Genomic DNA, 23,172 nt, shown 5'->3' with positions numbered 1-23,172 from the left:
GGTCCTTTACAGCCTAAGAAGAAGGGCAACACAATTTTCATCTCGCTAATATTTGACATCCGGCGTGAGGTTTTATCACCTTCTTCGTCTTTTCTTCTCTAATCTTTTGTTCTCCAGCCCACCTGCTATGGTGTGGCCGTACATCCCAATATTACCGCTGTCTTATGCCTGAACACTAGCTGCCTGCCAGGCTTTGAATAGATTTTTGAGATTCTGCAGATTTCTTTTAAGTCTTGACAAGGCAGACATTTCTCAAATGTTTTAATCCATCTAACAGAAGGTGTTCAAGGATTCCCAGGCAGTGCCAGCCTGACTATTTCACATTTCTAACGTAGGTCATTAAAAAGTATAGGCAGCTTTGCTTTTGTCATCAAGGGCAAATGATAAAATCATCCTTGGCATCTAAAGTTGACCTGTTATGCTTATGTGGATCCATATTTTAATTCCGCAACTCTAAATAGTTTCTTTGTATAATTCAGTTTTACACTATTCTAATGTGTGTAAGCTCTTCTCCTTTAAAGCAGTCCTTCCTCTGAGTGAACATACTTCTAATTGGTTGCCTGTGGCAAACAGAAGGTTTGAAAGCAGCTGTACTCATAGCCAGAGCTGGGAGCATGAGATGACCATATTAAGGTCATGTGAGTTTCCCTGGCATCAGTGATAGCCAGCTATAGACAACAAAAAAACCCTCTATCTTTAAATATGGAAGGTTGAATGCAAGTATTAAGTATTAAAAAACAGCAGGACTTGTGTCTTACACACTGCAGCTTCTGCAATTCAGCAGAATACCACTGTGCACAGTTTTTCATTCTGCTGTTAACCTTGCATACGGTGCACAGGTACACCGTTTACTGAACCAATAGTCTGGCATTTATCAAGTACATGTAAGAGCGGGGGTGCTAATCGATAATTCATTTTGGCTTTGCCTTCATAGCATTATAAACAACTGGGACAATCTGGTGGTTGGCACCGCTAGATTAACACTCTTACATTAGAAGTGCTGGAGTGAAGCAGCAGCTTGTCATTTGAACGGCTGAACAGTCAGGTGGTCTGCTGCCAGCTCATCAAAGCACGGAAAAGGGCAGAGGATATCGCTGCCTCTGCCAGCCGCCTCTGCCAAAGCAGGTAACCACCTGTTTAGCATAAGTCACTTCTGGTGCATCTGAGCTCACAGCAGCCACCAGTGAGGCAGCAGTCATACTCTTCCACCAACTGTGTAAGGCTCTTAAAACCACAAACATACAGCCCTGAGCATTTGCCAAAACACACGCCTAACCCTGTGAGTAACAACTGTTAATTAATCAGATAATTGTTCTACTCAGCGAAATGTCAGACATGGTCATAAATTCCTGTGAAAATGCACCAGGGTCCAAAGCAATCAGATCACCTATTTTAACCAATCAACACAAAATCTCCAAATACTAAGTTGACACTGATATGAAAAGAAAAGAGAGAAGCTGTAAAATCACATTTGAAAGCTTCAACCAGAGGAAGTCTTTCTTTTTTTCCTGACAGATAAAGGTAAACCTTATTCAGCACTACAGCTCTCTGCTCTCAGCTTTCATAGAGCTCTCTGTAGCTTTTCCTATATGATAACCTAGATACACACTGCACTAGTACAGCTGTGCCTGTGCTGCTTGAAACCATGCCAAAGCTGCAACACCAGCAAAATGATACACACACACACACACAAACACACACTTCAGTCTTAAATGTACATCTACTCGATGTGTTTATATATAATTGGGTACATGGCTCTCTGATTTGTCAGCACAACATGTGAGGTCTTACTGCAGTGTGTCCTCCACATAATGTGTCAATCTTGTCATGTGTGACTCACTTCCAATTTGTCATCACCAATTAGCGAGGCCAAGTTCCTTCTACTCCCTCACAGAAGGAATGAAATATCCAAGATACCGCAGCACACGGTCTTCAACGTGATATGCTGCAATTCTTTTGGTGCTTTACAATTGAAAAGTGATATATAAACACATTTATTATGATTATTATTTAATCAGATAATAAGTGACCTTGTTCGATTTTTATCAGGCTTTTTTGTTTGTTTGTTTTTTGTTCGTTTTTTGCAGAAGCAACCACACAGACCACTAAAGATTAAGGAAAACAGATGTCTTCTTCCAACCCAAAGGGCAATAATGGCTGACATCAGCATGCTGCTTTTAAGCTCTCCCCTGCTCTGTTTCTGGAACTGCAAAACATATTTTAGGTTTTCTGCCCACGTGAGTCGAACAGGCTTTGGAGAGTGTAACACTTTCAGGTGGAAACCACATGCCTCTGCTGCATGAGCAAGTTTCCTGAAATCAACATTAGGATTCTTTGATTCATCGCTGGTTGTCTTGAGGAAGGCATTCCAGGACTGTGCTGTCAACACGCAACAGTTTCTTTTACCTTTAAATTTCACGCGAGGACTTTACATCCCTATACGCCTGGCGTAATAGAACAGATATGTTACCATAATGAGGTCTCTAACTTGTTTTTCTTCCATGTCTCTGTGGTATGTGTGATGACAGCAAACACATTCAGCAGTAACTGAACAGCTGAATATCACAACAGCACAAAAACGGTGTCTCTGCTGTAACATAAGCCTTTAAAGATGAAACGCTGTTACCCTTTAATGTGTTTTTTTTCTCCCTCTTGCTCAAGTATTTTTTCAGCAGTTTGCTTCTGTCAAACCTGGTAATAAATTATCCATTAACTAGCATATTAATCAAACCCAATAAAAAAGCATCTGGTACCTTAGGCATACACAATGCACAAGGCACACATACACTTTGAGGCCACATGACTATTTTCCTCTTTTCTCCCTCATAAAATCAGAAGATACTTGGCTGGCTCTGTTAGCCAGTCTGTGCAAACAAATGTCTGCAGCAACTTTGAGCACAAAAGCTGCCAAAACCATGTGAGACGCCAAGGAATTGCAAGGAATGACCATCAGTTTCTCAACATGCAATTCTAGCCCTTAGCATACATCTGCTTTCCATGGACTGTTAGTGGTGTGATAGCAAACCATTAAAGCCATAGTTTTTCTCTCAAGTAGTACTCATTGAACATTTCCTGTTTAGTGGATAATTTATTGCGAAATAACAAATAATAAAAAGCTGATAGCCAATAATACAATAACACATGGTTTGTGGTTCAGCCACATTTCTTTTGTGCTATTTCTCAAAAGCATGTCTGATGGAACACATACGCACCAGTTTTAAACAATCCAGCCGTCGACACAAGCTGTGCATGGATCAAGTTTTGCTTGTCCTGTATACCTATAAAGCACATCCAAGGCCCATCTTCACACTTAGACTTAGTTTTGCTGCAGTGATTCTCTTTCAGGCTCTGGGCACTCCTAAAACATGGGTGACCTACACAACAATACTCTGCCCGCTTCCTGTTTAGACAGACACAGAGCACCATGCTGCTGCTGCTGCTCTGCTAACACGTCGCTCACACTTATCCTACTGTGTAGACGCGCTTTAGGCATCTGAGACTCCAGCGCAGTACAGAAGTTACCCTATAAGAGGATTTTTGTCCGAGCCACACCTTTCAGGCTGTGCATTCAACCTTTCCTCTTGTCTCTCCAACTGCCTTTCATAAGTGTAACAGGTGTTATTAGATGCTTGATTATGGACAACAGCAGTCAAGTGGGAAACCATCTGTTTCACAGCTTGCTGGTGGTCTGTTTAACCTGGCTCTCTTGTCTCTTAGAGCTAGACTCCCTCAACACCTCAGCAGAGCTTTTCTTAAAGGAAACGCTTCCACCTTTAAGCAAACAGCCCAAAGAATCCGAGTCCTGGAGTCATGTGTGTTTTGAGCAAAATCATTTACATTTTAAATAAAAAGAGAGAAAAAGAAACTAATGTGGCGCACATTTTGGCTGCTGTTAAGTACTGTTGACTTCATGTTGCCTTTAGATCAATGTCCAAGTAACTGTGGTTGCTTTTTTTAAGGTCATGGCATGGTTTCTGTGTATGTTAAGGTCAATGCCATGAAAATTTCAAAATTTTCTATTGGTGAGAGTAAATACAGATTTAGGGCAAGCACCAAAATCGATGCTCATCCTAAGCACAGTTAAGATGTTGAGGTAAATGTGCTTTCTTCCACATTCTCTTTCCTAGTCTTGTTAACCAGGTTTTACATCTCTTCAAAATGATTAGACGTTTTGTCCATGACATACCTTACATTTAACTTGTCATGGTCCTGGGTCATGTGACCCAGTATTCTGAGTTCCTGTTTTTGTTATTCTTTTTAGTCTAGTTTCATTTCAGTTTATCTAGTTACATTCTGCCATGTTTCATGTCCAAGTTTTCTTTGTCAAGTTCAAGTCATGTCTGTGTCTCCTTATGTTTCCTGTTTTATTTTGAAAGAGCTTTGTGTTTTGTGTTTATTGTATGTAGTTTCACTTTCCCTGTCATTAGGTTCATGTGTATCAGCTGTTCCCCCTCATGTGTTTCCACTTCCCTTGATCATTCCTTATGTGTATTTAGTCTCTGTGTTTCATTCAGCCTGTGTCGCGTCGTCTGTGTTCCCACCCTCCATGTTTTCACGGCCATTCTTTGCATTCTTAGTTTTCTGAGTCTTTCTAGGTTGTCGCAGTATCAGTTTCCCGGTTTAGTTATAGTTAAGTTTAGTCACTGTGCTTCTGCCTTGTTTAGCCTCTATGTCATCAGCCGTAATAAAGGCTCGCTTTCAGTTTAAATTCACTCCCGTCTCCTCACCTGTGTTCGCACCTGGGTCCACCACACACACACCACCGCACGGCCTGTCTCCACAGACCGTGACAGTACAACGCGACCATGCTGGACCCAGCGACACAAGAGAAGGAGATCATCCAGGCAGTGGAGTCGCTATGCAGCAAATGGCTGCAGTATTCCAGAGAGGAGGAACGGGAAGAGTTAGCCCGCCTAGTAGGGGTATGCGTGTCTGTATTCCCCTGATTATGGGAGGCACTGCACCCCCTAATCATTGACTTTCTCGTCTCCACTCTCCAACTCCACCAGCAACAGCAGCTGCCCTGTGTGCATGCTTCGTCGCCAGAGCCATGCTGTTGCGCTGTTTCCCCACTGCCTCGCGAGCCAGAAGCAGTCAAAGTCGGAACAGTGAGCCGACACACCATTGGCTCACGCTTCATCGGCTTCCGCATCTTCCCCACCATCTGACTGCACAATGCGGCACACGGAAATGTCAGATGCAATAGACTTTGGTGAGGAAGAGCGGCAGCAGGTGTTACGGGTATATCGGGAGGAAGAGCTCCGTTGGAAGCCCTGGCTCATCTCTGAGGAGGAGCTCTCGCCAGCCGCCCCACGTCAGACCGGCTGCCCACCCTCGCCGCCTCAATCGGACTACTCGTCTCCTGCTTCCTATCTGGCACGGATGTGGTCGGAGGACGAGGAGCCGGCCGCCACAGAGATCCAAGTTTTGTCCACGACCGCTTCAAAAGGGAAGCGACCTTCACGTCGCCGTCGCTACGGCATGTCTCGCCCTCCACAGTGCGACAGGAAGATGCTGTGGAGATCATAGAATTGGACCTTGTGGAGCGGCAGCGAGCCACATGTGCTCAGCTAGAGAAGGAGCTACGGTGGAAGCTGTGGCTCACTCCTAACTATGAGGAGATTTTCCACAGTACACGCCTGGCTCTTGGGGGCCCCCGGAGTTGCCAGGAGCTCCCACCTACCGCTCCGCCAACACTCGCCTCCCCAGCCTCTGTGACGCTGCAAGAGGCTCCACCGTCTACTTCAACGAGGTCCACAGCCAAGAAAAAGCGGCGTTCGCGTCGCCGTCACACCGCCCAACACTCGGAGGTGAGTGAAGGTGTTCTGTCACCCCAAGTTACCTCTGAGTGGAAGGAGTGTGAAGTAAATACAGACTTAGCTGGAGATATGGCTAGTAATGAACTATTAACTAAGCCACAGTCTAGAGACATTTCTTCTCAGTCAGTCATGAATAATTCACTCAATCTTGTAGGGACCTCAGAATCTACACATAGACTGAAAGAGACTTCCACTGATTCTCATGTCAATAGTGTGAGTAGTGGGATGGAGGTGTTTCCTTTTGTGTCTTTTACCATGTCTGAAGTTCCATCCGAGTCTGAGCTATCTGTGGCAAACGTCTTCCTTCCTGAGTCGGCTCAGCTCCTCCACCAGTCACTTAATGAAGGTAATGATAGTATAACTCAGTCACTGGTGAAGGTCATGTCTGAAGACCATGTTCAAAATAAAGGTTCAAATGTACCAGAGCTGACCGGCTCCCAAGCCACACCCTTCTTCGATGGGCCAACAGGTGTGTCTGTGTCGGAGCCGGACCTCAAGAAATATGTTTTCTCACCTCCGGGGCCCTCTGAAGCCACAGTACGCAAGGATATTGCAGTGTTGGCAAATCATAAATTAAAGTGTGACATGACTAGTGATCCTGTTTTCCCTGCTACTCTTGTGTTTAATGAACTGAAAACAGTGAATGCCGTTCATGAACTCACGTTAATCCGTCAAGATGAAAACATAAATGCAGATCATGGTAACCTGGACTGTGTAACGTCACAACATGAATTCTGTCTTCCTGATGGTAATAAACAGGGTGATTTTGAACTGTTTTGCTCCAGCACCATTACCTCCAATCAGGAGATGGAGGCTGAGATCAGGGTTAATGTGACACCATTTTCTCCTGTCTCTGCGAACTCATCACTAGGTAAGATTTTGACCTCGAACAATGGTGTTACCACTCACTCACGGCCTGAAGTGTCACCTGCTTCAGTTAATGGTTCAAGTACTGTTTTACCTATATCGGTCTATCCACTCCATATAGTTATCACTCTGAAGCCACAGATCACTGCGGTGTGGGTTCAAGCAAACGTGTCTGGCCAACATATCACAGTCATGCTATTAACATGCCATTAGTTAGATCCATACCTGAGTATTTAATGTTTGTCCAGGAGCCTCACCCTAATGGTCTAAGTCTTGTTTTTGTGGGTCAGGTGGTAATTCTTGTTTTTCGTATGGCTGAACCAGCCCCTCTGAGCCTTACACTGCCATTGATTAGGTCCAACAAGCTTATGTTGACTCCTCCTGTGACTACAGAGACTGGGCCATTTGCCTTTAAGCCAATTAAAACTGATGCAGACTCTGAGAACCTAAAGATTGCTGGCTCAGAACTGGTGGTCATTAACACTGCTCACTTCATGGACTCCTGTGCTAAGATAGTAAGCACTATAGACTGTTTTTCACCGGCTCTCTCTCTGTGTGGGATTATGCCTCAATAGCCTGTTTTTCCTCAGCCTTTACCACAGTTAGCAGCTCTGCTCCCTGCCCAGGTGGCAGCTCTGCTCCCGGTCCAGCCAGGGGCCTCCATCCTGCGCCTGCTGCTGGATGCCCGGGTGTGCCTACCCGGCACCCTGCAGCATCCACACCACTTCACGTCATGTCAGCTGGAGGGCCCGAGGAGCCCGTCCAGCCTCACACCTCGTCAGCTGGAGGGCCCAAGGAGCCCGCCCAGTCTTCTTCTGTTCCACCACCTGCGGCTTCGGCTTCAGCTTCGCCTGGTCCAGCCTATTGCTTCTGCGTCGGCCTCACCTGGTCCTGCGGCTGCCACGCCGCCGCCCAAGCCACGTTCTGCACCTCGGAATCGCCGGCCACTTTCCAGGCCACCAGCTGGACGTCATCGCCGTCGAGGTCGGCCCCCAGAACTGTTTCCCCGTCACCGCCGTTGCCGCCCGCACCGTCGGCCCCCTGAAATGCTTTCCCCTTGGCTTCTGTTCTGTCGGGACCGGGGTCGGCCCCCTGAACTATGTTTCTGGACTCTATTTCCTGCAGCCCATGATTGTTCTTGGCCTGCCTGTTTTGATTTGAATGGTTTCCAGGGCCCCTGTGCTTTTCATGGACATTTTGTGTTGGACTATTTTCCGAGTTCTGGTGCTGGACATTTTGGTTTTGTTCCGGTCCAGCACACACAACACCGCACGGCCTGTCTCCACAGACCGTGACATAACTCTTCATTATTGCCTTATTTAATGTTCACACATCTATGGATATGCAAATCCATAACTTCACCCCTCTTTCCTTCCACCTGCCCAGACTCTACCTCTGCATCTGCAAACAAGCCTACGCTGCGTGGAAAAGGCAACGAAATTTTTGTCATCACAAACAACTAACATTACAGCAACTAACACATTTTCTTGTGTAATCTGTTATCTACACATGTCCTAGCTACAGCACTCAAACACAGATGCTGTGCACACACAGAAACAACACAGTGAGCACAGGAGGTCAACAAAAAATCAGCAAAAGACAAAAGGGACCCTCACACTGTGCTGAAAGAAAACGAGTGCGCGTGAGATAACACGAGCCTTCAGCCTGACTACTTTATCAAAGACATAACAATATGCTACTAATGTTAGATAAACCTTGTTCCCAAACACCAGCTCTGACAAGTTATTCTCAATCTGAATTTTAATGGAAGTGATTTATTTGTTATGTACAGTGCATCTACAAATATTCATGGTGCTTCACATGTTCCACCTTTTTTCATGTTGCGGCCTTATTCCAAAATATATAAATTTCATTTTCACCTTGAATTTCTACACATAATATCCCATAATGACAAAGGGAAAATGATTTCTTGAGATTATTGCAAATTTTTAAAAAATAATATGCATAAGTATTCACAGCTTTTGCCATTACGCTCAAAACTGAGCTCAGGTCCATCCTGTTTCCGCTGATCATCTTCATCATCAGATGTTTCTGCAACTTGATTGGAACCCACCTGTGGTAAATTCATTGACTGACCATGAATTGGAAAAGCACACACCTGTCTGTATAAGGTCCTATAACTGACAGTATCAGAGCACAAGCCACGAAATCCAAGGAATTGTCTGTAGACCACTGAGATAGGATTGTATCAAGGCACAGATATGGGGCAGGGAGCAGAAACGTTGTGCAGCATTGAAAGACCCAATGAACTCAGTGGTCTCATCATCTGTGAATGACTCAGGACCAGTGTTGGGACTAACGCGTTATTAAGTAACGCGTTACAGTAACTACGTTATTATTGTGGTAACGAGCACGGTAACTAGTTATTATGCCAAAATCAGGAACGCGTTAGTCGTTACTGGGATTTAGATAGGGTCGTTACTCGTTACTTCGTGTGGTGGCTATCGCGGAGCTTCCACAGATTCTGTAACATTAGCAAGTGGTGGAGGCAGCAGGTGGATGAGGGAAAGGGGACGCAGAAGGAAAAGAGACCCGAGGCAGCCGCCGGTCCAAGTGTGAACTGAACTTAAGGTAAGAAGTTGTGACCTGCAGTCTATCTGGGTCAGATATAAACCAAGTTTAGGTGGAGTTTATTTTCGTTATTCTGACTTTTTCCATACTGCGTACTAGCTAGCATTTCTATACAGCTGGGTGGGTGCTATGAAGTTAATGATGTTGAACTTTATTTTGTTCATAAGTTATTAAAGTTGCCAACCGTCCCGTCTGGTATTCAGAGAAAATATTACGCGTTTCTTATTGAGGCGAAAAGGAACAGTTTGTCCCGTAATTCAGCTACAATGAAAAAGACACAAAGCTGGAGTTATTCTGTCTTTACGCTGCACAGCTGCCTCTTCTTCTTTCATTCCCCCCCTCCCTCTCCCGTTTCTACTTCAATCATGAAAACTGATCAATGATCAGCTGATCGGCTCTCTTGTTTGTTTATCGCCCACTTTGCGCCAGAAAGAGGAAACCAGCCAATGTCGTGTTAAACAACAGCAGCACGTTTAAGCTTGATCAGCTGTTGTTAGAATTGATTTAATATTAATTTCTAGTATCAGCTGATGTTTGCTGGAGCCACAGCTGCAAAAAAGCTGCTGGTCATGATATCGGTTTGGTTATCTGGTGAGAGGGAAACATGAAGATGAAACCAGGAGATGTCCATACTGAATAATCAGAGCTGAACAGGTGATGGAGAAACAGGTTTACCTTTTAGGTGACATGAATGAGTTGAAGGGAAGTTATGAACTGTTTCTGAGAGACAAATAACACCAGGATCCTTTTTAGGTAGCTGACAGCTGGTAACTGTGCAGGTGCGGATCTAGCAAAGTTTTGCCAGGGGGCCAGGTAGAGCATTAACAGGGAGAGGGGGGCACAAAGAAATACTTTTCTTTCTTATTCTCATTTAAAATGTCTAGCTTTTAAAAAATAATTATCTGAATCTTACAACAAACGATTGATAGATTGATGCATATATACCATCAAAACAGTGTACATCACTGTCACAACAGCGTTTGTTTTCATTCAAAGGCTTTATGATTTTTCCTATAATGGTGGGCCAGTCTCTAGTCAAAATGCCCAGGCCGATTTTTTGTCCCAGTCCAGCCCTGTATGCAGCTCATCTGCAGTCTGGTGTTACCTACATCTTCCTACTCAGAAGGCAGAATTTCCAAGTTACAGTACAGTAAGTTGAGTACAATCAAAGCATCACGATTGCAGTTTTTGTGTTGGATGTAAAAGGCGCACATGACGCTGTGACGTAGGCTAGAATCATGGCAGCAGTCAATGACGGTCCAGGCGTGGGATTTCTCTCGTGGAAATATGCACATTATCTTTTCCTTTCTATTGGTAGGTGGCACAGTGCACTTGTGGCAAGTAAGCAAGCTAGAGTTATGGAAGCAACACATTAACGAGAGAATTCTGAGTAAAACCAAAGTTACTTTCCCTAGTAGCTAGTTACTTTGAAAGTAACGAGTAACTTGAAGTAACTGAGTTACTTTTGATAGAAGAAACTAGTAATGTAACTAAGTTACTATTTTAAAGTAACTTACCCAACACTGCTCAGGACCAGGACTCTTCCTAGAGCTGGCTGCCTGGACAATCTGAGCAGTCAGAGTATAAGGGCTTTAATCAGGGAAGCGCCATGGTCCCTCTCACAGAGCTCCAGCATTTCTAGTTGGAGAGAGGAGAACCTTCCAGAAGGACAACTGTTGATAATTTATTTAAAATTGATCAATTGTTTTATCTTAAATTACCTGTTAATCTTACTGTATTACATTTAACCTTTTGTATTGTCTATACTGTCTATTTTGGTAGCTAACTTTCTGTTAATTTTAGCCTTTTGTGTACAGCGCTTTGTGACTGCCTTTCTGTGTAAAGCACTTAATAAATAAACTTACTTCCTTACTGCATTAATTTCTTTTGAACTCCACAAATCAGGTCTGTATGGTAGAGTGATCAGACAGAAGCCAATCCTCAATAAAAGGCAATGAAAGCCCATCTGGAGTTTGCCAAAAGGCACCTGAAGAACTTTTAGAACCATGAGAAATAAATTTCCCTGGTCTGATGAAGAATATACCATAAAGAATACCAGGCACCCCCTCATCAACTGGCCAATACCATCACTACAGTGAAGCATGGTGGTGGCAACATCATGCTGTGGAGATGTTTTTCAGAAGCAGGAACTGCGAGAGACAGGGTGGAGGTAAAATCCATGAACGCATGCACAGACATCCTTGATGATAACCTGCTCCAGAGCACTGTGGACACTGTCATAACAGGGGAGTGGTTTCGGCAACTGAATGCCTTTGAGATGCCCATCCAGATCCCAAACTTGAACCTGATTAAACATCTCTGGAGAGATCTGAAAATGTCTGTTCACCTACCCTCCCCATCCAAGGTGATGGAGCTTGAGGAGTTCTACGAAAGAGAATGGGAGAAACTGCCCAAAATATAGGTGCACCAGGTTTGTAGCATCCCACTCAAAAAGACTTTAGGCTGTAACTGCTGACAAAGGTGCTTTAACAACATATTGAGCAAAGGCCGTGGATACTTTAAAAACATTTCATTTGCAAGAATTTAAAGTAAACCTTTTTTCCTTTGTCATTATGATGTATTGAGTTTGGAATTTTGAGGTGAAAAATGAATTTGGTCCTTTGTGGAATGAGGCTGTAACATGCTAAAATGTAGAACATGAAGAGAAACACTTTCCAGATGCACTGTATTCTTTCTGTAAACTGAATTTAAATAGACAAAAACATTGTTTCTTCATTACCACAAAATCTGTTTTTGCACAATCTCACAAAAATGAAACACTTATGCAGCATGCTCTAGAAGAATGCAGTGAGCCCACTTCACAAAACTGGCTGTTTATCATAAAAAATATTTCCTGAGAAATAATAATTTCATTCGTGGAGCTAAAGCAATTACAAATGTCAGACATACCAGTTTTGCCCTTCTTCCTCTCCCCCTCTATGTAATCTTATGGTAACTGGTCTCAGTTTGTTACGGGTCAATGTGCACATGACGTGAGACAGCTTTCACACAAACTCTGCAGCAGAAAATGTGTGAACACTTCCCCTCAGGCAATAAAAAATAAATGATCACTTGTTTAAAGATGTCCTGGCTCAGAGGAGAATGAAAAGCCAAAATGAAACTGGAACTTGGGTTTATAATCAAAAGGAAAAGAAAAATGCCATTATAATCAAAACTCTAATAGTGCAATGATACTTGCTTATCTCTCCCTATTCAACAGTGTAAAAGTTATATTTACGCCATTTGTCAAACTATTGTGTTTTTCCATAACTAAATAGTACTATTAATCATTTATTTTAAAAAGAAATGTCAGTGTTTAAAAGAACCATGACCTAGATACCCATAACCTTTATACCACCAACATAACATAAGCTGGAAAGAAAGGAGTAGTTAAGTCGTCTTCTATTATAATTGAGAGATTAGGATGAAGGTGAAGATGTTTTTAGGAAAGCACTGATTATAACTGTTGAGCTCTATTTACATTCTTTTTTACATTCTGTAAAAAGGGATTAAAAAAAATTCAAGGGAAAACGAAGATAGCGTTGGACCATTATGGTCCACTAGAACAACTCTAATACTTCTTGGAATTAGAGCTGGCAGATTGAACGCATTTTTCTAAAACAACAACAACTACAACAACAACAACAACAAAATACTCTCTAATTAGGTGTGTTGATGTTGGCAGTAATAGTGGTGATGAATGCTGTCTCAAATGTCAGTCTAATATCCAAAATCCAGAAGTATTTAACTGTGCTAAGCACTGGTGAGTGCAAAAGCTACAGTGCGACTCACATCTATTTCACACTCATTGAACCGTTTAGTGACCCCGATGGTCTATGGATGCAGACATTGTCATATTTGAAGAGAACATTCCATCTGAACGATTTAATCATAAGCATCAGGTAATCACCCAGAACAACTCTGCATTGATTTGCAGTTAACATTTCCCCTAAGGCCCCAGCTACACAGGACTAAAGACTGGTTGGGGACTGCCTGGTAACCACTGGTTGCAAGGGAAACATTTGCATTCCTTGACCAGCAAGTAGTTGCTTGAGGTTGTTTCCTGTTGCTTGGTGAAATCAGCTGCCTTTGCACCTAAAATCTCCTCGGAATTGTTTTGGTTGCTAACAGATTCCTGTGGTCAGCCATACTTTTACTTGGCCAGGAAACGATTGGCTTCTTCTGGTTGGCATGGCACTTTTTCAAGTTTCACTACTGCTAAGTGGTTAGTCAGCAAGTGTTGGCAGACCAGCTGGTATCGTCCATGCCGGCTATGAGTGAACATGGCAATCTGTTAGCAATCAAACCAACTGCAAAGAGAATTTTGGTGCAGTACCTTATTTGCAACCAATTTCCCATTGCAAAGGTGGAAAAACTACTCACCAACCCAACAGGGTGTACACATACACAAGTCACTAAATGGTTTCTAGGTCTCTATGAAGCCTAAGGTGGACAAGTTGTCTCAGTAACCAAATCAAAATGTGTCCTTGCAGGATAACAAAGCCACTGGATCCTCTGACAGCAGGTGTCAAAGATGTGGGATTTTTATAATTGGCTATCCTAATATGTCAATATCACCTTGAAGAAGAAAAACATTTCTTATGATATTTATCAAGCACTGAAAGAAAGATTAAAGTGACCATTAAGGATCGATTATAATGTGGCTCCTCAAGACATGTCTGGATTAATTAACCACCAAGGAGTATGCTGGTGCTTAATGAACCTAGAGGGACTTTGGTGTCTCATATTTAATTAACTTATTTACCTGTGTCCCATGGCAAAGCATGGTCACACTGAGGCAACCTTGGGTGTGTGTATGTGTGTGTGTGTTTGATGTGTAATATTCTCACTTCTAAAAGCCCATTTTTCCTTTTATCTGCAAGCTGTTCTGTGCATTACGCACACTAGTTGTGTGGCTGTGCATTTACTTTTTCTGTATTTACCACAGCTATCTTCAACATCTAAGGCTTGACTATTGACTACAGAAGGTTCTTAAAAAAACAAAACAAATAAAACCAAAGGCTATCCTTGAAAGCATAGTGAGGTTTTCCAGGATTTTCTTTTACTCAAAGTGTTTTTGTAAATGCTCTTCAACAGATTGTCAATTTTAGAAGACCGTGAATGCACCACACACACATCACCAGCAAGAGGGGAGCAGTCCTCCTCGTTAAGCTCAACGTACTGAATCTCCCCTATTTTTGGACAAAGAGCTCAGCCAAGTGTGGTGAAAAATAAAGCCCTGTTTTCGCAGCATGTGTATTCTGTTTTTTAAACCACACTTCAATAAATGATTATCTGTTTCACTGTTTTTGAAAAAAAAAAGAAAAAGTAATGGCCTTCATACAGTATACATAACCTGGAAATTAATGGGGTTACTTTTCAGTTTCAGAACTGGATTTGAAATCATTTCACTGTACCTGAGTGTTTCACCTCAATAAATTAATCATTAGGTGAATGAATCAATTATAATCTCAGAAAAGACATTCTAGCGTTCGAGATGAATCGTACAAGCCTGTCTGAATGACTCCTGCACCACAACGTGAGCAGCCATCTCAGAAGCGCTTTGTGAATGAAATGGAGCAATCCCAAAGGCAGTTGTGACTGTAAGCCATTTTGTGCTATTTGTGGGTGTCATAATGATAAGCGGTCTCTTCACTGAATTGTTGTAATTTTTCACACCAACCACGATTGTTTCTGGTGGAGATTTAGTTTAACGGATTCGACATTAAATACATTTTAAAGTGCCAGTGAGAGTAGCGCAGGCTATTGTTAGCGTATTCTTCTGACTCTCTAAGGTTCTGCGAGATCCTTTATTCACCACATTGAGTCAGCAGAGAGAGCAGGAATAGCCTATTGCGCTATTGGTTAAGGAATTCTCAGAATTGACAGCGTGAATCAAATGATTCTGTCAGACAGATGGGATGATTCATATTAGATAAAAGAATCCAAAAGGCTATGTATAATGCAGAAAAAGCACTTCCTTTTAAACAGATCCCCTTCCATCCTCTGACCTCATAAAATAAGCTACAGTACTTTTTAGTTTTTGGGGTTTTTTTTTCTCTCTAGCGCATTCTTGTCAGTTCAGACTTCTTTGAGCTGCTTAGCAATCATTTTTGTTCGAGTCTTTCTTTACATGCGTTCATGTGCAAATGGGACAAAGACAGCAAAAATGGTGACAAGATGTCTGGTAATAATATATCCATGGAATCTATTGAAAAAAAAAAGAATTGCAATTTTTATTTGTATTCATGTACAGTATGAACTACAATCTCATGTATCAATAATTGAACATCATCCTCAGGGAAATTAGTTGGACTCCTTACAAGCACAGTCTCTTGTTATTTTTTTCTTTTTTGTTTTTTCTTTTTTGTCATTTTTTTTTAAACAATCGAAGCACATGTAAAATTATGATCTGAATTTTTTTTTCTTTTTTGCAATGTGTTTTTGAAAATATTTTTTTTTTTCCTTTTGTAGAAATTTAACCGTGTGATGAATACTCTCTCTGAAAACGAGAGAGAATGTCCCCAACATATAAGTATCCCTCCCCATACATGGACAGTTGGCAGAATAGCACACAAGAATTGGAATCACCTTGGCTAAGGATTTTGCACAAAAATCAAGCTCACTCTGCTGGTATTTCAAGTCCAACATTCTGCATTCAGTCCTAAATCCATTCTGGCTTTCAAGGATCTTCAATCTTACACTGTCCAACCAAAGTAAATACCAATACAGAGACATTCCATTCATTCTGAATAACTCACAACCCTTGACCCAAGTATATATATAAAAAAAAAATCTGAACCTTGTTTTTTTCACTGTAGCCAGCGTCAACATTGAATCATTAAGCCACCAAAAGCGTTGAAAAGGAATTGAGCACTGAAAAAAAATGAAACAGTGGAAAGGGAAAGAATGGTTCACTCACTGGCATTACCAATCAATAAATTCCAACCCTGAAGGGAACAAGTTACTGTTTCTCTCTCATAACCAAGTCTTTAAATGCATATTTTCCGTCATGTTTGTTATTTGCCATCTAACTGCTATTGTAGAAAACAAAATAATTCATTTAGAGAGAGTGAGAGCGGGAGAGGTTTCTGAATATTCAGCACTCCGTTCCCCTCATACTTCTAGCAGACCTCACAGAGATGAAAGCTAAAAAGGCAAGTGGAACTGCCTGGACAGCTATATTGTCGACTGTTTTTTTTTTTGGTTACATCATGTGACAATTTACACTAAATAACTCAAACGCAGAGACATCATGTGTGGGTCATATCCCGACCAGAGCCATCTGTAAATATAGGACTACATTTCATTTTGCCAGTTCTGTCGATGATTAGATGTATTTGTGAAGTGGCCAGTGGGACACATTAAAATATGCTTGTTGCACAGACACCAAAGCGAAAGGCATATCTACCTCCTCTTACTTTCTGTACAAGGTCACTGTTTCCATGGCGACAGGCTGATGGCTAGTTTTTCCTCCTTATTTCTTATCTATTTTTTCACTCCTCTCTCTTCATATCTGCAATATCTCTGTTTGAAGACCCCTCGTGACCATTATAGGTCTGACTCCCTCTACCCAACTGCTGTTCTTCACTTTTCAATTCTACCTTCCCCTTTCCTTAAGCCTTCTCCGTTGAAAGACTAAATGAAAAAGCGGAACGTAAACAGACTACAGGAGAGACAATGTTTTGATGGTCTATAAATGATGCATCATCAAAGAGAGTGTGTGTGTTTGTTTTCCTCGAAGAAAAAATGAGACCGAGTGGGGGTCGCTTCAATATCAAAGGCCTCTACCCCCTGTTAGATGTTGGGTAAAGGGAAAGTGAAAAAGTCTCGTGCTGTTTCCTTATCAGCTTTCCTCTGTTAGCCTGCAAATGAACTGCTGATACAGATTAATGAGCTATAACCCATCTTCCCTTATTTTGTTGCAGGTTCCTAGCTGCTTCACTGACTATGTTAGCTCCGTCTGCTTTAGTCTGACAGGGTCACACTACATTACAAAGCAGCCTCATTTGCCTCTTTATCTGTTCTAACAGATGGACTATCAGCGCCTGAGCTTGTGTGACCCTGGGGTGATGGCAAGGTAATGCGACACTGAGTGGACGTAGATCATTACTGGGTTAACAGGGAGGCTACAGACCACAGCCTTATGCTTCCCGTCATTTTCCTAAGCAATATTCTGCCATCGTGCAGCACATGCCGGCAGATAAAGCGAGACAAATGAGACATGGCGAGGGGTGAGGAACGTGCCCGAGCTACGTGACAGCAAGACAAAGAAGCAAGAGGACATGGAGAAGAAAAGAGTGAGGAGAAAGAAGACAGAGGGTAAAACGGCAACATGGAGAATTCATGGAGGTATGAAGAGGGAGGGGGAGGGGAAGGCGGGGAAAAAAAGACAGTCAAGGTAAAGCGTCAAGAGTGTAAAGAAAAAGTAGTAGGAGGAGTAGGAGCAAGACCTTAATCTTAATTAAAGTGAAGGATATATGGCTGTTGTTTAGAAGCCACAGGGGAAATGCACATTTACTCATTTGGCAGCTTTGCTCCTCAGGCACGCTGGCTTCGCTGTGATATCATTCAGAGCCGTGCCATTAAAAGATCTAATTTTGTGTTGAGTGACAGCTAGAATAGCATGGCGAGGAAAAGAAAAAGTCATTATATGTTTTCACATTTCATAAACTTCCTTCAAATTGGAACTGGTGTGCTGCACTACTAAATAAATGCTTGTAAATACTTGGGCATTGTCCTTCAATAAACCGTGTTATCAGATAAAATGTAAGTAGTGAATGAAGAGCATTGCATTCATTAGAGTTTAAGGCCAATGGAAATAGTGAATGCTGCATTTGATACCTTTCAGTTTCCGTTTTAGCAAACCATTCTTTCCCTTGTGCGGTATTACACAGAGAGATAGAGAGAGAGAGAGAGAAATAAAGTGAGCTAAAAAGCTATCACAAATTGTTTTTCTTCATTTAGCCACTAGACATATTTTTAATAAATAATCTTTGTTTTTGTAAAGACACTTTTTAAAGTTTCATATGTCGTCCCTTTGCCAAATGCTGACTAATCGCCATAATTGACATCAACTCTGTGAAGTCAATGGCATTCAATTTCTTTTATCTTTGCGTTTTGGTCCATTGTACTCCAAGTGTGTAACGGCTGATGCTGGACATTTAGTCAAATTTAAAATCAGATTTGGGTCTCTTGTACATTGTCTTTTGAGCAAGCTTGAATCAGTAAAGGTTCCTGTGTGGCTGAGCTGTGTATGGTACTGAGCATAGGAGGATGGTGATAAGAGCTCTTGTAGGTGTTGTAGTGGTTGTAGTGCTCCAGAGGGGGCAGCGATAGGTGTCTCTCCATGGCAGCAACACCTGCCAGCTCTTCTTCAACGGTAATGACCTCCATGGAGGAGGCAGGGCCATCGGGATCCTGCTGGTTGTGTTGCTTCCTCATCTTGTAGAAAATAACCAGCAGAACAGCAGCCATGAGTGTGATGGCCACGAAGCAGCCAATGATAATCTTAGTGGTTTTCATCACCTCATCCAGGGATCCCTCTCCCTCCGGATCAAGAACTGGAATGGTATAAGTCCGCTCTGTCGTCCTTGTGGAAACAGGAGTACCTTTTGTTGTTGAGGAAGACACCCAGCCAAATGGGGGAAGTGGTGTTTGGCTATCCTCCCCCATCATGTCAGTGGTCTCAACTGTGACTGTGGTAAAATAGGTCACCCCACTGCTGTCCAAAGAAGTGACATTAAGCACAGCGGAGGCAGAAATGTTGCCTGCTGTGTTGCTAACCATACAGGTGTAAGTCCCAGTGTCCTGCATTGTGACGCTAGTAAAGTTCAGCGTCCCATCATTGAGGACAGACAAACGCACTTTGTAGGCCCCGTGAGTCACCAGTGAGCCGTTTGGTGTGAGCCAGCTGATGGAGGTCACCGAGCTTGTACGACATTTAAGCTCTGCACCCATGCCTTCGGTCACATTCAAGTCACTGGGTGGCTCCACAATAACAGGGACATCACACTGAAAGTAGCTGTGGTCCAGTTCTCCAATGTAGCGACCTTTCAACGCTGAGGGAGTATGGCAACGTGCACAGCAGCTGGTATTGGCTGGTACAGTTTCCTTCAGCCACCAGCTGAGCCACAGAATATCACAGTTGCAATTCCAAGGATTGTGATGGAGGTGGACCCGCTCTAAGCGATGTAACGGTGTGAAGAGGTCATGGGGTAGAAATGTAAGATTGTTATGAGCCAGGTTGAGCTCTACCAGTGACTGAAGGTCATCAAAGGAATTCCTCTCAATAGTTTGAATCTGGGCATGCATCATCCACAGCTTCTGGAGGTTCACTAGCCCTGTAAATGAACTGGGCTTTATAACAGAAAGCTGGTTACCTGACATTTCTAGCTCTTCAAGCCTTACCAAAGGTAAGATATTGGGGATCTCTTTGAGATTGCACATTCCCAGGTTCAGGTAGCGGAGATTGCTCAGGTCCTTGAAAGCCCCGTCAGAAATATAGGAGAGACGTTTGAGCTCGCCTAGATCCAGCCTTCGAAGCGAGGGGACACGGTTGAAGGCATAAGATGGTATACTTTCGATGGGGTTGTTTCTTAGCCACAATTCTTTCAGCTTGGACAAGTACTCGAATGCTCCATTGGGGATTGTCGTGAGCCGATTATCAAAGAGCTCCAAGGTGTTGAGACTGGCCAGCCCATTGAAGGCGCCAATTTCAATGCTGCGGATGTGGTTCTTGCTCAGTTGTAGGATCTCCAGATGGCGCAGATGTTTAAAACTGTCCACCTTGATTACCTGAATGAGGTTATCCTGGAGGTTCAGGTAGCGAGTGTTGGTAGAAATGCCATCTGGAACATCCCTTAGACTGCGGCGCGTGCATATGACTTTGCTGAACTGGTTACTGCATGAGCAGACGGAAGGACAGGTCTGAGCACGAACCAGCCCAGCCACCACCAGGATCTGAAGGGCCAAAAGCAGCACAAAGAGGGGGTTGGATAGAGCCCCCTTCAGCCTACGACCTCTCATTGTCTGGCGCTGGAGGGAAGAGATCATTGTGTTCAGCATTCATAGTTCATCCGCTGTTTGTGTTCTCTGTAACGAGAAGAAGCAAAAAGGAACAACATTAAGTACCAGAAAAAGTAGCCGGCAATACATTGCACATGTTGTTATCATGTATGAAGGCAAACTGAATATCTTTGTATATTTAGACTGTTTGGTCACATGAAACAAATGGCACAAAGGAGGAACTTCAAGCTCTGAGAAATTGTAATAGGCATTTGTTTTTCATTCTTTTTTGGCATTTGGATTGAATTGTTGAATAAATTTATACAGTACATTGTGCAGAGAATAATGAAACAACAAGATCAAGAATTCAAAGCCTAAATTAATTGTCAGTATTACTCATTTGTGTATTAAAACACAAGTATTTTTTTTTAGCTCCTTAACTCTGGACTGTCCCAGATTTTCAAGCTTCACAGACGCCGACACATCTACACAGGAGACTGAAAATGGAAAATGAGAACTTAGTATCTGCATCCCATCAGAGCCCGACCTGCAAATTTCTTGTAAGCCCCCTTCTCATTGGCATCGTAAGACAGAAATTATTTAATAGAATAAAAAGCCTTAGTCATAAAAATTTCAAAAGAAGTGCAATCCACTGGAGTCATTTTTTTTTTCAGTGGAAGACAAGTCAGTAACACTGAGGCATTATGCTCAGTGAATATGGCACGGCACTGTCAAACACACTATATGAATGACAGTTAAAATTACTTTCTGTCCAAAACACTACTAAAAAAAGGTATGTAAAAAAAAATCAATTTCTTCTTGGTTAAAACTGTGCTATAGGTTATATGATACGCAGCAGGTTTCATTTAATTTAATTTTGTTTTTACTCCAAAGCTTGAAAATGATCTATAAATAAGGCTTTAAAAAAGTGTTACAGAATTACTACTTTTTCCTTATTTAAAGCAGCGTTCCAGCCCTGTTTACATTTTATTATGATCCAATGTATGGCTCAAGAGTGTGAAGAGGTCTTATACTGTCATTAAATAACTATAGCAAAATTTCTTATATCCAAAATCAAGTGACTAACAAGAAACTCGTTACCCTGCTATCTTTGATTAGATTAAATTGGATTATATTAATCCATTCACCCAACAGATCTACTTTAAGAATATGCCTGAGCATGCTGAAGATAAAAATAGACCACAAGATTCATACACATACAGTACAGCACAGCCTGTACCTCCCACTTTTACACTGCAGTGTGGATGTGATGTTATTGCAACTCTGCCCCCCAAAGATGGTACCCTACAATAAAGTCGTACATGCAGTATAACAAACCTACCCGACATGTGGAGAAAGTATAGGTTTGGCAACATTGTGTCAACCTCTGCTGTTAAGTGATACACACGTCATCCTTCACTGCACTTAATGGGTTCACCAACAGCAAAGCACTCTTGACTTTTGCAAAAAACATTAACCTTGCCTACTGGTTCCTTAGATTTAAGTATTCTCCTTGTCTCTTCCTGGCTCTTCCAAGTGAAGTTATCTGTTAATCATCTCTTTCCATCAACCCACGAGCAAGGAGAAACAAGTATATTATGACAGGTGTTTTCTAAACTGTAAAAAATTGTTAACTGAGGCGGAAATGTTCTCCGGTGAGGATGAGTGGCTGACTTAATCAGTAGCAATGAGTCTACATGTGGCTTGGTTTTGCACCAGCCAGTCTGTCATGATAGCTGTGATGTAGTGAGGCTGTGGAGAGACGTGCCTCTGCTGGGGAATCAGATCGAATAAGGCCTCCCACTGGCAGGAGCTCATTTTGTTCGGCTGGAATTACAACAACCCTGCACTGCCACCTAAGAGAAGAAAATGTCAGACATGGCAAACACACTAATACTGATTATTTGCTGTCAATAAAACATCACAGTTTGCACTTCCACTTGAATGCTTAAAGAAAAGAGCATGTCATTGCCACTCCTGGAGCGATTGTACCTTCACATGCCTTATTCATAAAGCACTTGATCTAAAACCAGTTTTATCAGCACAGGATGTCTCATTCCATGAAGAGATGGGACATATATTGCATAAGGAAAGGAAAACGCTACCAACATCCTTCCTGCCTTTGTTGCTGCAACACTGCATGGATTAATTTCATCTAGGCTCGCTCAACATGTATTCACACTCACTGAAAGCAGTGGCTGCTTACATCTAAAATCCTGCCAGCAACATAAAAACACACCCACCCTTACTTTACTGCTTCTGCACCAGCCGCCACTGGCATTGTGTGTGACACCACAGTGATTTGCCAAATGCATTTGTTATAATGAGTTTGTTGGAAAAGTGCTAGGGTAACATATGTCTCAATCAAGGTGTACACAGCAAGGAGAGCATTTAAATTACAATGTCAGATGATTAGAGTCTGTCAGTGTTGCACACTTGAAACAACAACATTTTACTCTGACTAGGAAAATGTGTTATCGCGGACATTTCCACACGCTGGAGAAGCAAGCAGATGTCTAGACACTGAATGCTTTCCAGTCAAGAAATTTAGTACTACTTGGAAAAAATAATCTCTTTTGTAGTCTAAATTAGTGAATATGAGAAGAAACATGTTAAAAGTTCTCAGCACAAATCAAACTGACGGGAATCTTTGAGGATGAAATGCAACAAGAAACGTTTCATTACGGATCATTTGCATTTGTTGGCAGCTGTTCCCCTCTGAGTTGTAAGGGGGAACTTTGAATTGTGTTGTGCATATTTGCATTTCCACTTTTCCACAAAAAAAATTAAAAAATAAAAGCTCACATTCATTAAGCGCTGGGTCAATCTCATGTTTGTCTTAAGATCATCACACTGATTTCCCACAGCTGATTTCACTCTGTGTGTT

The 23,172-nt window shown here is 42.3% G+C and overlaps 1 protein-coding gene across 1 annotated transcript in view; it reads right to left on the bottom strand.

Moving 5' to 3' along the window:
• Nucleotides 1-2,031: 2,031 nt before the first annotated feature.
• lrrc4cb (leucine rich repeat containing 4C, genome duplicate b) overlaps nucleotides 2,032-23,172 on the bottom strand; it is a 60,370-nt gene continuing 39,229 nt past the window's right edge. Inside the window, exon 3 of the mRNA XM_085162410.1 lies at nucleotides 2,032-20,372. Within this exon, the coding sequence (XP_085018536.1) occupies nucleotides 18,459-20,345 (1,887 nt within the window). The 5' untranslated portion in view covers nucleotides 20,346-20,372 and the 3' untranslated portion in view covers nucleotides 2,032-18,458. The remainder of the gene's footprint in view (nucleotides 20,373-23,172) is intronic.

The sequence above is a fragment of the Neolamprologus multifasciatus genome, chromosome 1 (genome assembly GCF_963576455.1).
Source record: "Neolamprologus multifasciatus chromosome 1, fNeoMul1.2, whole genome shotgun sequence".
Lineage (NCBI taxonomy): Eukaryota > Metazoa > Chordata > Actinopteri > Cichliformes > Cichlidae > Neolamprologus > Neolamprologus multifasciatus.
The sequence above is the reverse complement of the archived record's forward strand: the minus strand, read 5'-3'. Positions and strand labels throughout refer to the sequence as shown.